The sequence below is a fragment of the Camelus bactrianus genome, chromosome 23, assembly GCF_048773025.1.
Source record: "Camelus bactrianus isolate YW-2024 breed Bactrian camel chromosome 23, ASM4877302v1, whole genome shotgun sequence".
In the NCBI taxonomy this organism is placed as follows: domain Eukaryota; kingdom Metazoa; phylum Chordata; class Mammalia; order Artiodactyla; family Camelidae; genus Camelus; species Camelus bactrianus.
The window spans coordinates 689617-704863 of record NC_133561.1 but is presented as its reverse complement, the minus strand read 5'-3'; the positions used below and the strand labels follow the sequence as shown (position 1 = coordinate 704863).

Sequence of the window (15247 nt, the reverse complement as noted above, 5' to 3'; positions counted from 1 at the left end):
CCAGCTGCCTCATAAATGCAGATGCAGAAGCTCTCAGCACGGCGTCAGCACGCCAAGTCCAGCACAGGTCAGGGCTCTGCCCAGCGTGCGCCAGCACGCCTGGACCACCGCGCTGATAGCATGGGGGGTCACAGACCGGCTACCTCCATAGACGCAGAGAAGACTTGACAAAGTGCAACATCCACTCATGATAAAAAGCTTCCAGCAAAGTGGGTATAGAAGGAGCATGCCTCGGCACAATGAAGGCCACGTGTGACGAGCCCCTGGGCAACATGTTCAACAGCGAAAAGCTGAAAGCTCCTCTGAGACCGGGATCTAGAAGAGGGCATCCACTCTCACCACTCCTGTCGCCGTGGCACTGGAAGTCCCAGCCAGGACAGCTGGGAAAGAAATGGTCAGAAACAAATTTTAAAAACATTATTTGCAGTTGCATCAAGAGCAATGAAATACTTAAGAATAAGTTTAACCCGGGTGGTGAAAGATCTGTACGTGGAACATTATAAGATATTGGGGAAAGAAAACGCTTCCTGATTTTAAACCGTATTAAAGCTATAGTAATCAAAGCATTATGGTATTGGCATAAAAACAGACAGAAAGATCAGTGGAGCAGAAGTGAGAGCCTCTCTATGAACCCAGACACATATGGTCACTTACTTTACAACAGAGAAGCCAAGCATATGCAGTGGGGAAGGAGATGATGCTGGGAAAACTGGACCCTTATCTTAACACCATGTACTGAAGCTGACTCAAAACAGACTGAAGACTTGAACATAAGATGTGAAACCATAAGACTCCTGTAAGAAAACAGAAGTTAAGCTCCTTGACAGTAGTCTTGGCAGTGATGTTTTAGAATTGACACCAAGAACAACGGCAAAAATAAACAAGTGTGGGACTACATCAGACTAAAAAAGCACAGGAAAGGAAACCATAAGCCAAACGAAAAGGCACCCTACCTCATGGGAGACAATGTTTGCAAACCATTTAGCTGATAAGGGGTTAAGGTCCAGAATATATGAAGAACTCACACAGCTCAGTACCAGACAAAATAGTCTTGATTTTGAAAACGGCAGGTGACTTGAATGAACATTTTTTTCTGAAGGAGACATACAGGCAGGTAGACGACAGGTGCATGAAAGGGTGCTCGACATCACTTGTTAGGAGGAGGATGTAAATCAGAGCCTCAGGTACCGCCTCACACCTGTCAAAATGGCTGCTATCAGAAATTCGGGAAATAGTGTGTTGGCGAGAATGTGGAGAAAAGGGGGCCCTTGTGCACTGTTGGTAGGAATGTAAAGTGTGGAGGCTCCTCAGAAAGTTAGTAATAGAACTCCCGTGTACCAGCAACGTCACTTCTGACGTTGAAATGAAGTGAAAGGAGTGAAAACAGGACCCCAGAGATACCTGCGCTCCCGGGCTCGCTGCCGCGCTGGCCACCACAGCCAGGACATGGAAACAGCCCAAATGTGCGTCTGTGGATGGACGGGTGCAGATGTGCCGTGTGGTCGGCGGACTGCTACTCAACTGCGAGAAAGAGAAGGAGATCCTGCCATTTGCAGCAGCACGAGTGGACCTTGAGGGCATTGTGCTAAGGGAAGTAAGTCAGAGGAAGACAAACGCTGCATGTGGAATCTTAAAGTCAAACTCATTGTGAAAGAGACTGGAAAAGTGGTTGTTGGGGTAGGGGATGTGGAGAGACTGATGAAAGGGCCCAGGCTCTCGTCTGTAGGATGAGTGAGGTCTGAGGGTCTGACGTAAGGCACGGTGACAATAGCTGGTGACGCTGTAGTGTATAATTGAAAGTAGGAATTAAGTGTAAGATAGATCTGAGGCGCTGAGTGCGTTAATAAATTAGGCGAGGAAGACCTTTCAGAACGTAGATGTATGTCAGACCACAGTGCACATTTTAAATCTTACAGTTTTGTATGTCAGTTATACTGCAATAGAACTGAAAAATAAATCTGAAAAATTTTAAGTTTTTTTAAACAAGTTTATATTATGTGAAGAGAACTTTTTCTTAAATGATTTTCTGTTCTCTGAGTACACGAGTAAGGATTTTCTTGAAAGGTGTAACAGCTGTCTCTGGAGAAGTGACAAGCCACCAACATGCACACCAGAGGCGGGGACACTCGTGCACGTTACGTAGCGTGTTGAAGACTGGACCCCTTGTGCGGCCCCTGGTCGCGGGCCAGGGGCCCAGCTGCCCTCCTCCTCGCAGCCAGAGGCCCCCTGGGGTCGCTTCCCTCTTCACTTTCTGGCCGGTTACAGCCTGGCTCGCGTCTGAAACTGTTCATTCTCATCTTAGGGATGTGACTGAAACAGCAGTCTGAGGAATCATAGGACGTTTGACTTAACATCTTAGTAATTTGGGCGTAGAATCGTATGACTGAATTTGTTTCAAGACAGAATGGAGGGTGAAAGAAGCATTAAAGGAAAGAACAAAGACCAAAGCAGAGATGAATCAGACGCCAGAACCGGGGGTGCTGGCGTTCACAGAGTGTGCCACAGAAGGTGTGGAAAGCGGGCCAGCTGCAGGAGCGGCTCCACAGAGCTGCTCGCGGAAGGGCCGTCACGCGTGCGGCTGCTGGCTGGGGAGACCCGTACTTGAGGGCCCCTTGTGAGCAGCCCTGCTTCCCTGTCCCCGCAGGTACTGTGACCAGCTCAAGGTCTCCGAGAGCACCCACGTGCTTCAGCCCTTCCTCCCCAGCATCCTGGACGGCTTGATCCACCTGGCGGCCCAGTTTAGCTCAGAGGTCCTCAACCTTGTGATGGAGACCCTGTGCATCGTCTGCACGGTGGACCCGGAGTTCACAGCCAGCGTGGAAGGCAAAATCTGCCCCTTCACCATCGCCATCTTCCTCAAGTACAGTAACGGTAGGCACCAGGGCGGGCGGGCACCATGGCAGCGGGGTGCAGGCAGGAAGCACGTCGGCCTGCCGGTCCAGGCGCCAGCCGCAGAGGGTAGGGAACAGCAGGCCTCAGAGGTAGAGTGCCCGCTCCTGTGACTCTTAGTCTCCGGTGGGAACTGGGGAGAGATGATGAATGAAGCGCTAACCAGCAGGCGGTGTGATTCAGAACCCTGGCGACGAAGTAGGAAATTGAGCAGCTAAATCCAAAACTTTCTAAAAGAAAAGGCCAAGAAATATAATGAGAAAAGGACATACTGAAGAAAGCACACCTGGAAGTTTATGAATAAGATGTTCATTGCATTTTTCCATAGTAGCAAAAATTTAGAAATAATAAAAATTAATTAATTATATCCATTAAGTGGAATGCTATGCAGCCATTAAAAATCAAACTTCTCAGGAGTAATTAAAGCCATGGGGAAGCACTCACGTTATAGTAAGCGAATAGGTGGTTTCCCAAGATGCACAGAGTATAATCCGAAGGTTCGGTTTTGTTTTAGAACAAGAGGTGTGTGTAGATAACGTATATAGAAAAAATAGCAGAAGAAAAGACGTCAGAGTGTGAAGGGTAGTTATCTCCAGGTGGGGGAACGAGAGCTGTGTTCTTTCCTTTAATACTTCTTTGCATTTTAAGTTTTTCGGTAGTGAGTGTATATTAGTAACATTTTATTGTCAGAAAATGTGTTAAGGATATTTGTTTCTGAAGAAGGAATGTTGACGTTCAGATGATGTGTAGGCACAGGGCTGGGTATGTAACGTGATGTCGTACTGAACGTTGTGTCTGATTGGCTTTTCTGCGTGACTGTGTCCTGGAGAGGTTTCCACGCTGGGCTCCTGGGCGTAGCTCCTCTCCCCTGTCACATGATGTCCCATGCATGGGTGTGTCGTGATTGACCTGCTCACTCTGTTTATGGACACCTAGGTTGTTGACAGTGTTTTTCCTGTGACAGATAATGCTGTGGTGGTCTTTTACGTACATCTCAGTGCACTGCACACTGCATACATTTTTTCATGCTAGAGTGAGGAAGACATTTATATTTTTCTTATGTAGGTAAAGCAAGTCAAACTAAACTTCCCTTTCTGAAGTTTTCCCTTTTGCCCTAAATGGCTTTGGCAGTTCTCATCCACCATGGACCCCCGCAGAGATGTCTGAGGTCCTCCTTGACACAGAAACCTGGGGAAAGTCAGGGTTCAGGCTGTCTCTGAAACTTTGATATCTTAACCAAGAATCAGTGGGGCTTTTTTTCCCTTAAGCATTTGGTTTCATAATCAATCTAAGTTTCACAAGATCTTAGACATTAAAGCTTTGTCCCGGGAAGAGAGCCAGATTTTATCCTGGGAGAAGCTGGTGCTGGCACGACCACGCGCTCCCTGCCCCCCGACACTGAGCAGTGCTCCCCGGTCCTCGTGTCGCTCGTGCCCCCAGGCCCCATGTGTGTGATGCGTTACCTTGGGTGGGGGCCAACGGCAGGTATGGTTCAGCCAGACACACATGCAGACCGTCAGGCGGGGTCCGTGTTGCCTCGCCCACTTCAGATCCTGTGGTCGCCTCGTTGGCTCAAGACATCTTCAAGGAGCTGTCCCAGATTGAGGCCTGTCAGGGCCCAATGCAGATGAGGCTGATTCCCACTCTGGTCAGCATCATGCAGGCCCCCACAGACAAGATCCCCGCCGGGCTCTGTGCGGTGAGTCCGCCGTCGGCATGGCTGGCGTGGCTGTGGAAGGGAGGGGGACAGGGAGGCTGCACATCTTGCCGAGCCTCGCCGCTGCCTGGCTGCTTCACCCACAGGGACTCTCAGGCCTAAGAAGTGGCTCTCATTCCCACAGTGCTCTCAGGGAATCGAACCGCTGTCACCACACCATACCTGATTGTCCACGGCATCTCAAATAACGAGCGTCACGCAGAGGCCGAGATGCCGTCTGCTCTCTTTTTCTTCAGAAACTTGCCTTTTATTAACGAGCTCCCTCTGGGTTGCTAGGTGGGATCCATGCAGTGAGGATCCTGGTTGGTGGGCCCCCCACCCCAGGGACAGTTCTGACTCTGTCTTCTGTCCTGCAGACAGCCATCGACATCCTGACCACGGTGGTGCGGAATACGAAGCCCCCCCTTTCCCAGCTTCTCATCTGCCAGGCTTTCCCTGCCGTGGCCCAGTGCACCCTCCACACGGACGACAATGCCACCATGCAGGTACCAGCGTGGCCAGCACAGAGCAGGTGGAGAAGCTCACCTCTCAAATCTGTGTTTACCCAAAGAACTTGGGAAGCCTGCAAAAGCCAAGCATTCTGAGCAGCTTAGAGGTGTGGGTGCCAGGCACCCTGCCGTCTGGGTCTGGGTCTGGGTACTGCTGCGACAGGAGAGGTTACAGGCCTGTGGACCTGGGGCCATAAGATGCTTCTGTTGATAAAGTCAGCAAATGGATGCGCTTTGGGTGTCTCTAGGCAGATGGTGGTCTGTGTAAGGTCTGTCTTCATTCCCGTGAAGACCTGTAGACGCCCCAGTCTTTGCTCTCTTAGATATTTGTTCAGTGCCAGGGCGAGATCTTTATGGTGAAACTCGGCTGGCTTGTCCACTGTCCCTTTGATCGGAAATCTGTGCTTCTGAGGTAGCTGACGAGTGCAGCGGGGACAGGTAGTGCACGTCTGTCTGTACTGCGTTCCCGACTCCGGTGGGGTGAGCCCAGCACGGCCCCTACAGGCTCGCCGGCCTCGAGACCCGGGCCTGAGCGTCTGTGCCCCTGCAGACGGAGGCCTCGGGCTTCACTTCTGCTGACCCGCTTGCCTCCCTCGTCCTGCAGAACGGCGGAGAGTGCCTGCGGGCCTATGTGTCGGTGGCGCTGGAGCAGGTGGCCCAGTGGCGCGATGAGCAGGGCCACAGTGGGCTGTGGTACGTGATGCAGGTGGTGAGCCAGCTCCTGGACCCCCGCACCTCTGAGTTCACCGCCGCCTTTGTGGGCCGCCTCGTGTCCACCCTCATCTCCAAGGCCGGGCAGGAGCTGGGGGAGAACCTCGACCAGATTCTCCGTGCCATCCTCAGCAAGATGCAGCAGGCGGAGACGCTCAGCGTCATGCAGGTAGGTGGACGGATGGCGCCCCGGACTGCGCTGCCCTTGTGGAGCCGGCAAGCCCAGCGCCCTTGCACCGGCCCAGGGAACATCGACGGGAAAGTGGCCACGTCCCCCAGCTCTTGACCGGCCGGCCCAGGCCCTGTCGTCTGCTGACCCTCGGAAGTAGGCGTCCTCCTTGTCCTCCACAGTCCCTGATCATGGTGTTCGCCCACCTGGTGCACACTCAGCTGGAGCCCCTCCTGGAGTTCCTGTGCAGCCTCCCGGGACCCACCGGCAAGCCCGCCCTGGAATTCGTGATGGCCGAGTGGACCAGCCGGCAGCACCTGTTCTACGGGCAGTACGAGGGCAAAGTCAGGTGGGGCCTCGCCTGCCCCTCGCCGATCCTCTCCCCTCCTTGCCGTGCCGACCTGCTCCTTGGGTCCCCTTTGCCCATTGTTTCTTTATCGCTGACTGTATGTTCAAGGAGCTGCCATCTTGAAGTTCCCAAAATACAGCCGCACCAGTAGACTGTGTGTTTTTTGGCGGGGAAGGGCGGGGTAGGTAATTAGGTTTATGTATGTATTCATTTAATGGCAGTTCCAGGGATCGAACCCAGGGCCTGGTGCATGCTAAGCCTGCGCTCCGCCACTGAACTCTACCCTCCCCACCCCCAGACCATATGTTTTTGACCTCTGCTGGCTGGAGACCCTCCTCTGCCCCCGACTCCACCAGCCAAGCACTGCTGGCGGCCTCCTCTCTTGGTGAAGAGGCTCTCTAGCTTCCCCTCCTGGACTTCTGTCTGTGGTTCCCATACCCCGCGCACCTCCCGCGTGGACTCTTGGCCCGCTCCAGCTCTGCTCTCAGCACACCATCCGCAGATGCCCTCTCTCTAGTGCGACAGAGGTGCGGTGCCCTCGGAGGGAGCCATGGGGCGGCCTGACCCAGTCTTCCCCTGCAGCTCCGTGGCGCTGTGCAAGCTGCTCCAGCATGGCATCACCGCGGACGACAGGCGGCTGCAGGACATACGCGTGAAGGGCGAGGAGATCTACGGCCTGGATGAGGGCGTCCGCACCCGCTCCAAGTCGGCCAAGAGTGGGTGACGCATCCCCGGCCCTCACTGGGGCTCAGGACCCTGGGGCTGGAAGCGGGATGGACTGTGACTCCTGTTTTTAGAGCATGGTTGTTAGTGGGGGGCTGATAGGAAGCAGAGACTAGGTAAACAGTGGATTGGAACGCTTGGTTCCTTCCCGTTGCTGAGAAGGGACAAAAGCAGTCTCAAGGACAAGCACCCCAGCTTGGCTCCCCTCGGGCCTGGACACCCACTGTCAGTCCATCTGTTACTGGATTGCTTTTGGCTTATGGCCCCAACGCGTGGTGGGCAGTGAACGCAGAGCTGCCCTCTCTGCTACGGGCTTGTTACCACCTGCGCTGCCCTGCTGTCCAAGCCTCACGACCAGGGCTTCCTGTTCTCTCATCTCCCCTGACTTCTGAGCCCTCCTGATGTGAACAGAATGGAGTTATTTAAGTTGTCCCTGGCGGCTGGAGGCGGTGTGGGGCGTGGGAAGCCTGGGCGCTGTGGGAGGAGCGGCCCGGTGGCGGTCTGATGGAAGCCACCCTCTCCCTCCCCAGACCCCGAGCGCTGGACGAACGTCCCCCTGCTGGTCAAGATCCTGAAGCTGATCATCAACGAGCTGTCGAGCGTCATGGAGGCAAATGCCGCCCGCCAGGCCACACCCGCGGGCTGGGGCCCAGGTGCCGTGCGGGCTCCCCGGGGACTCGCACCTGGCTGTCAACTCACAGACTTTCAGACTCTCCACTGGGGCTGTCGAGTCCCTCGTGGCCTGTCCAGGGCTGGCCATGCTGTGTGCAGGGTCTGGAGCAGCCAGGAGGCAGGCCCTTCCTGGTCAGATTGTCCTCCAGACACAGCCTCTTGCCTGCTCTCTCCCCACCGGAACATGCCCTGTCTCGCATTCAGACTCACTGGGGAGGGCTTGCCCCCACCCCGCAGGCCTCTCCCCCCTGGGACTGCAGGGGGACTGCAGGAGCGGTGCAGAGACCCTCGGGCCGTCCTGTCCTGGCCGGTCTGGGTGTGGGGAGAGGGTGTGTGCGCTCCAGCTGCTTCTTGTTTCCCACAGATGATGCCAATGACATGTGGGAGGACCAGGAGGAGGACGAGGACGAGGAGGAGGACGGGCTTGCTGGCCAGCTCCTGTCGGACATCCTTGCTACGAGTAAATACGGTAAGCAGTGCCCTGCACGGTGGCACCAAGAACTGGGCGCCCCAGGGCCCTCGGCGTGCGCTGGCCCTGACCGCGCGTGGTGTTTCTGGCAGAGGAGGATTACTACGAGGACGATGAGGAAGACGACCCTGATGCCCTGAAGGACCCCCTCTATCAGATCGACCTCCAGGTGAGGCCACCCAGGGAAGATGCCTGGCGAGCCAGTCCAGGCTCACCCATCCTGCTCCGCCGTCAAGGCTAAGGGTGACCCAGGCTCTGCACGTGGGCTTCTCCCACCAGTGCTGTGGCCTCGTGTCCTGAGGCCCTGTCCTCGGGCGGACTGCGAGATCCAGTCCCGTGCAGCCCTGTGCATGCGGCCCCCTGTGGAACCTCCGCGCCCTCCGGGAGGGTGGGAGGCTCTGTGTGTGTCCCCACGCGGGGCCAGGCCCCTGGGTGACCACCCCTTCCCCCGCAGGCGTACCTCACGGACTTCCTGTGCCAGTTCGCACAGCAGCCCTGCTACGCCGTGTTCTCGGGCCACCTCAGCGATGGCGAGAGGCGGGTGCTGCAGACCATCGGCATCTAACTGGCCCCCCCTGGCCCGGCCACACCGGTTCGCAGCGCTTCCTGGCCGTGAGATGCACTTTTCTCTCAACCTAGAGTGGCCTCGTGACCTGGCCCTTGGCCTTTGCAGAGTGACAGTGTCCGTTCAGACAAGCCCACTTAGTGCTGTCGCTAAGGAATGCTGGGACAAAGGACCCTTTCCAGAGGCCCCCGAAGAACCTTCCTCCCCCCGACCGTCCCCCACCTCTGTTCCTAGAGTCCTCTGCTGGCCAGTCCGGAAACAGGCTGCCCAGAAGGAGTGTGTGTCATGGATTACTTTGCCCCGGCCCAGGAGCACAGGACCATTTATGTTCTAAAACAGACCTGTTTACCTTCGTAGGACATCTCACGTGTCCGGGTAGGAACACCCTTGAGAGAGGTGTGCCCTCCGCCCTCCGCCACAGACGCCGGGGTCTCAGGAGCGAGAGGAAGGAGCCCCGGGGGCCTCTCCTCCCGGACGTCGGTTCTGCCTCGTCGCATGGCAGCCCCTCCTGAAGCTGTTCCTCCATGTCCATGCACACAGGGCAAGCCAGACAGATGGCAACTTGGTTTTCCTTTTTTAGAAAGAAAAAAATTGGGAAAAACATTTTTTTTTAAGTCCTCCTGACCCAACTATATTTAATATGTCTCCCCACATTACCATGCAGTCTGACGTGCAGAGGTCCCCGCTTCCTCAGGAACCCTCTCAAGTGGTTAAGTTGTAGCCCTCAAATTTGCAATGTGTATTTTTCTAGGAGAGTAAAGCAATCTTTACAAATGAGTTTAGTCCGCATGGTGCAAGGTGTCTGCGCACCTCTGCCTCCCGTTCCTTTTAGAAGGAAGATACAGACACGGAGAAGAGTAGGTAGAGCCGCTCAGACCCCCGTGTGCTTCAGCAAGCCTTGTCGAGATGACCGTCGGAGACGGGGTGGTGTCCAGTCAGGCATCTCTAAGGGCGGTCCCTCACTTAGGAGTTTAGTCTGTTGTGGATTCAAAGGTGAATGAGGATAAAATTCACGGGGAAGAAGTGAGAGCCGGCTCCTTTCGGTCGGGCCCACACCCAGTGCCCTTTTTTAACAGCTACAGAATGTCTCTTTCGGTTGGTGGTCTCACAAGTAGGAAACAGGATATGAAGTGAACTTGACTCTGTTTTCCAGGAAAGGGCCCCCTGTGGGCACTTATCTTGCAGGACTGTTGTGGGAGCCCAAGGACTTCAGCCAGTAGTGACCTGGGGCCAGTAGGTGTCCCTGCTGCTCACCCCACCTCTGGGGCGGGGGGGCGGTTGGAAATAGCCTACGGGCCTGTGTTCACAGTGTGGCTGGGTCCCCAGGCCAGCACTGACTCTGCCCTGCGCAGCGGGAGCTGCGGATTCTGGGGGAGTGATGGCTGGCCGGTGCCCAGAGGCTCCCTCTACAGTTGCGGACCTCCAGGCAATGCCAGCTGGGTTCCAAGAGGCCAAGTCAACCAACCTTGATTTGGCACAAAAGAACGGTCTCATGCCAGCAGCTTCAACCTGTTAGAAGCAGTCGTGTCTGGTGCCAGACCGTCTCTGGGCCTCGACTCCTCCCTGCCTCCAGGTCGGCCCTGGGCCAGGGGCCTCGAGATCTTGAATCCTGAAGGAAAGGGTCCTAGCGTCCCTTAGGGGCCAGCCCTGCCCCAGGACACGCCATGGCTGAGAGCAGAGGGTCTCGGACCCCGTGGTGCTCAGGCACAGCCCCGTGTTTCCAGAGCTTTCACATTCGCTTTCCCATCTGCCTTTACAGCAGGTGCATGCGTGGGGGCATCATCCCATCCCACTGATGAGGGAGGGAGTTGGGAGATGGTTCCCATTGTCCGAGCAGGAAGGAGGCCCCTGTGGGGACAGGCAGTTGAACTCTAGCTCCTCTTTTGCGTCCTGTCTTCTTGGCCAGAGGAAGCTAACTTCAGCATGAAAGGGCAAGCTGCTCGGTTAGAAGGAGGGGAGGCTCCCGGGAAGACAGCTGGGGGATGATGGTAACATGCGGCTGTTCTGAGACCCGGGGGACCGCAGCTGGGACACCAGGGCTTTCCTGGGAAGCTCCCTGGGAGGGAACTGAACGGCGGGTGGGAGCCAAAGTCCAGCAGAGGCCGCCGGCCTCAGCCAGGGGGCCAGCGAGGAGTGAGCCGGCCGTGACTCAGGCGGACGCGAGTGACCGAGTTGAACAGACGGCATTTAATAGGTCTTAAGAGCAGGTCGTGCCGAGCTGGCCTCGGGGGCTGGTGTTATTAGCAGAACAGATACGATCTGGACGTGGGGATCTGGACGTGGGGAATCGGAGCAGGAGGAAGGCAGGAGTGAGTAGCCAGCTGTCAGACGCACGTGAGCCCACTGTGGGCTGGTCTGTGACGTGCCCCAAGGCTCTCCCAGCCTCGGCCCCTCCTTTGATGTAAGTGGCTGGTGAAGATTTTTGGCCCTACCTCTTCCAAAGGAGAACTTGAGGCCATTTACAAGAGTAGTACTAGGCGAGGGAGAGGTGCTGATCCAACTCAAGAAACAGGAAAGCCCTGGGAAGGGTGGTCGCTTGGGGCCTACACAGATACCCCTGTGCACTGCAAAAATGGGCAGAATCTTTATGTAAGGCAGTTCTCTGAAAACGCAGATTGCCAGGAGCGTCTGTGAGAGAGAGTGGAGTAACAGCCACCCTGCGCCCGCACGCCGGTAATGGGCGCGATGGCGTCCGGAGCTGTCTGCGTGTCTTCACAAAACCCCAGCGTGGGCAAGGCTGGGGCAGCAGACACGCTGTCCAGAGCGGCGTGTACGCTCATCTGGCCTTCCTGTGCCCAGCAGTGGACTCAGAGCGCTCTGTTCCGTTCTGGTGCCCAACCTGGGCTCCCAGGTGGAGGAGGCCCGTCTGCAAGAGGAAACCAGGTGGAAGACCTGAATCGTGTCCAGAAAAGAAGCTCGAAGGACCAGGAAGACCAGGAGACTGCTCTGGAAGGTTAGGGAGTTGCCCAGTGAAGGAGCCCGCAATTCTCACCCCAGCCAGTGGGCCTGTGGCCGTTAAGTGGATGATTACCACACAGCCAGTTTCTGGCTACTCTGTTTTGCCCTATTACAGCAAATGTGGAGCCTCTGTTACAAGCAAGGCCAGTGCTGGGTGCTGGAGAGCCTTGTTGCTCTCCCCCACGGAGCTAGTCCCCTCGGGGATCAGAAGTAGGACAGTAAATGTGGGTAGCGTCGTGTGGGAAGTAAGTTCTGGGCTCAGAGTGGTTGGTGGTGATGGCGGAGGCCGGTGGGGGAGGCGAGCGTGTGCAGGTGGTGGGCAGACAGGCTGGCATTCCAGAAGCACTTGCCAAACGCCAGGGCTAGGACGTCCTGCGTGTCACCTGGGTTATCATTTAGGCCTTCTGCAGCTGACCCTTGGACGTGGTTGGGGAGGGTGTTGGAGCGGTCCCTGCTAGTGCTCAGCCCCCCGTGTGCGCAGATCCAGCCGTGACGGTGCAGTCCTGCGGTGTTTACTACTGAGAAAGTGCGGGTAGATGTGGACCCGCGTGGCTCAGACCTGTGGTGGTCGAGGGTCAGCTCTAATAACCTTACAAAGCAGGGGGTCGTGTCTGTCTCGTTTCCAAGTTGATGAAATTGAGGTGCGAGGGTGCTGAGTGTTAACCTGCCCGAGGTCGCACGGCAGGAGAGGTTCTAGTCCACCAGCCCTCCGCCCTGCCTCCCCGTGCCCTTGCCTGGAGGTCAGGCGGGGTGGGACCTGCTGGAGAAAAGAGCCTCGAGGGCTGGGAAGGAGTGCAGCTGCGCTCTGAGCTCCAGAGGGGTGGGAGTGTTGGGAGAGTACTGGCTCACAGGGGTCTTGGCCAGAAATAGCTGGAGGCACAAGGGAGGGCCGGATGGTAAAGGGTCCTCTCCGGAGCGGGAGACCTCACAAGCATTTATGCAGAGAAGTGGCATGAGGCTTACGTTCTAGAAAGCGTTCTGACAGTCGTGATGCGACCAGAAGGGTGACTGGGCCCCCGGCTTGGGGAGGGGGTGCACGCTGGTCTGGGCGCGGCAGCGGCAGCGGTGCCGGTGAGCAGCAGGAGTCCGGGCGCGCCTGGACGAGGGGAGGAGCGGCCCCGTGGGACGGCCGCCGTTAAGGGCGTCACGTCACCGCAAGTCCCTGCCTGTTGGCGGGGGCGCCCAGCGGGGGCTGGACGCTGACTTGGCATCTCGCGGGGACACCCCTTCCCACCAGACCTTAACCACACTTGTTAGGAGTCCAGTCACAAAGCAGCCAAAAAAATTGTTGATAAAATTCAGAAATTGGTGAATTATTTACCGTTCTCTGATGGGTTGGTACGCGTTCAACATTAATCATCTACCCAGGACCTCACGTTCCAATTTTTTTTTTTTTTTTTTTTTTGAGTAGGTGGAAAGGGGGTGGCATTACTGTTCTCCTAAAATGACAGATCACACGAGGCCTTTTCGAGCGGTAGCTGTCCAGGTGTGCTGCAGGCGGGAAGGCGGTGAGGAGCCCAGGCAGATCGGCAGGGCGAGGAAGCCCCTGCGGCATGACATCATGGCTGGGGTTGGTGAAACCCCCGGTCCTTGGTCTCCGCTGGAAAGTGGAAGTGATACCTCCCTCGGGGCTGTGGCTGGGAGTAAAGAGGGTTCCTCAGGGAGCCTGGGGCGGGGGCTGTCTCGGCCTGGACCCCCACCCAGTCGCTGAAAGCTCTGTTTGGCAGCCTCGCTGACTCACCAGCTTAGATGACTCAGTTCAGCTTCACAGATGCCACTGCTACACTGGGGACTGCGTGAGACTCGGGGAGGCCGCCTCTGCGAGGGTCCAGCAGCCCTGCCTGGGGGCAGGGGACAGAAGAGTTGGTGGCTGCAGCACCTGCCTTCCCCCTGCTAAGCAGGGCTTTGACGCGATCACCTACGTGACGTTGTGAATGGTCAGTGTGTTTGTCTTCACCAGGTTTTCTCCCTCCATTTGTTCCGAGAACACAGCTGAGCTCTCCTTGTTTCCCTGCCTTCGTTGCTCTTGCCCGGGAAGCAGAGCTGTCCGAGGGTAGCTGGCTTCAGGAGCCTGTGTGGAAATCTTGCGTGAACTGAGACTAGGCCCACGATCTTGGAGGACGAGGGAGAGGGGAAGGGAGAGGGGTCCCAGAAGACAAGAACGGGGCAGAAGTCGATGGGGCCTGTGAGTGGTGAGGGCCCTGCCCGGCCCCTGGCAGAGACCTGCCTGAGGATGTGCCTGCGGCGTCCCTGGGGAGGCTGGACGCGGGGCACCAGGGCTGCCTGGGTGCGTGAGCCGAGCCGAGGGTGCGGGCCTCGAGGGTCCCGGGGCTTCTATCAGCAGAGCCCGTGGGCACGGGGCTGCAGGGCCCACCCCTGCGTCTTGTGCTGTGTGAGATCCTGGGGCCTTCTGATCCTGTCAGGCGGAGCAAACCGTAGTGGTGTTGCTGACCTCGGATTCAGCTGCTCTGCACTAGGAAGCCAGTACTCTAGAGACCAGTGTTGGTAGGAAAGGAAAGTTTGCTTTTATTCAAGAGGCCACTACCTAGGGAGAAGCCAGACACGTGTCCAAAAGCCAGCTTCCCCCTGCCGATCAGGGCGAGAGCTTTTAAAGGGGGGCTTCAGGGGTGCACAGGGGCTGGGAGGGAGGGGCTGTGTGCAGAAGGGCACGGTCCGCTCTGACAGGCATTTGAGATCCGTCCTGCGGTGACTGGTCAGCAGCATCTTGATTGTTTTAAGTGCAGTTACTCTTCAGCTCCAGGGTCGGCTCCCATTTTCTTGAGTCCAGTTCTCGGAATCGTGGCAGCTTCTGTCATGGCCACAGTCTGGTCAACACACAGTCGACCTCTGCCCGGTGGGGGTTTCAGGTGTCTGCAGGACAGGGCCACGCGTGGCTCGGAATATGATCTCTAGCCCTCGAGGAGGAACTGAGGGTCCCTGACTTTGTTTAATGGCTGAACTGTTACTGTTTGGTCTTGCTTGAGTGGTTTCCCTTGTTTCTGTGTTTTCTCACTGCTCTGATGCAGTGTATTCTTTGACTAAAGTTCTGCAGAGAGACAGGTGGAGGGCATGGAGGGGTCTGTCCCAGGACGGCCCAGAGGGTCCTGCTGTGTTATGCAACAACAGAGCCAACTCGCCACCAGCTGGCAGGATGGAGACGCGGTCTGACTTAATTTGATTAAAGGAAAATAAATGTGTGTCTTGCACACCTGGTGTTGTGTCTGCGCCCCTCACCTGGCTCCTGGCCTCACGGCGGACGCTCATTTGAGCACCCAGTCCTACCAGCGACCTGCCATGTGACCTTGAGTAGATCCATTTTCCGTTGAAGAGGGAGAGAGAAGGACCAGGGCACCTCTGCCCGCTGACTGGGGGGTTCTGGTGGGTTTGGCTGAGCCCTGGTCCGTTGACCAGTGAGGAAGTTGAGGCCAAAGGGGTTAGGCGGTCCCTCCAAGTCTGCAGAGCCAGTAAGTAGTGGAGCTGGGCTTCCGCCCTGGCTGGTGGTTCCGAGCATGGGCCATGCACCCTGGCTCTGCTGGC

The 15247-nt window shown here is 56.7% G+C and overlaps 1 protein-coding gene across 6 annotated transcripts in view; it reads left to right on the top strand.

Moving 5' to 3' along the window:
• The window catches only part of IPO9 (importin 9), a 37041-nt gene extending 27512 nt beyond the window's left edge, over positions 1-9529 (top strand). For 4 of the 6 annotated variants that reach the window (XM_074351504.1, XM_074351502.1, XM_074351506.1 and 1 more), the window contains 10 exons: positions 2645-2871; positions 4440-4588; positions 4963-5091; positions 5699-5974; positions 6157-6323; positions 6906-7039; positions 7577-7699; positions 8083-8187; positions 8280-8356; positions 8642-9529. In XM_074351504.1, the coding sequence (XP_074207605.1) occupies positions 2645-2871; positions 4440-4588; positions 4963-5091; positions 5699-5974; positions 6157-6323; positions 6906-7039; positions 7577-7699; positions 8083-8187; positions 8280-8356; positions 8642-8752 (1498 nt within the window). In that variant the 3' untranslated portion in view covers positions 8753-9529. Of the gene's footprint in view, positions 1-2644; positions 2872-4439; positions 4589-4962; positions 5092-5698; positions 5975-6134; positions 6324-6905; positions 7040-7576; positions 7700-8082; positions 8188-8279; positions 8357-8641 lie in introns of those variants that run through there. The other 2 variants (XM_074351503.1, XM_074351505.1) reach the window with 2 other exon arrangements.
• The last annotated feature ends 5718 nt before the right edge of the window (positions 9530-15247 follow it).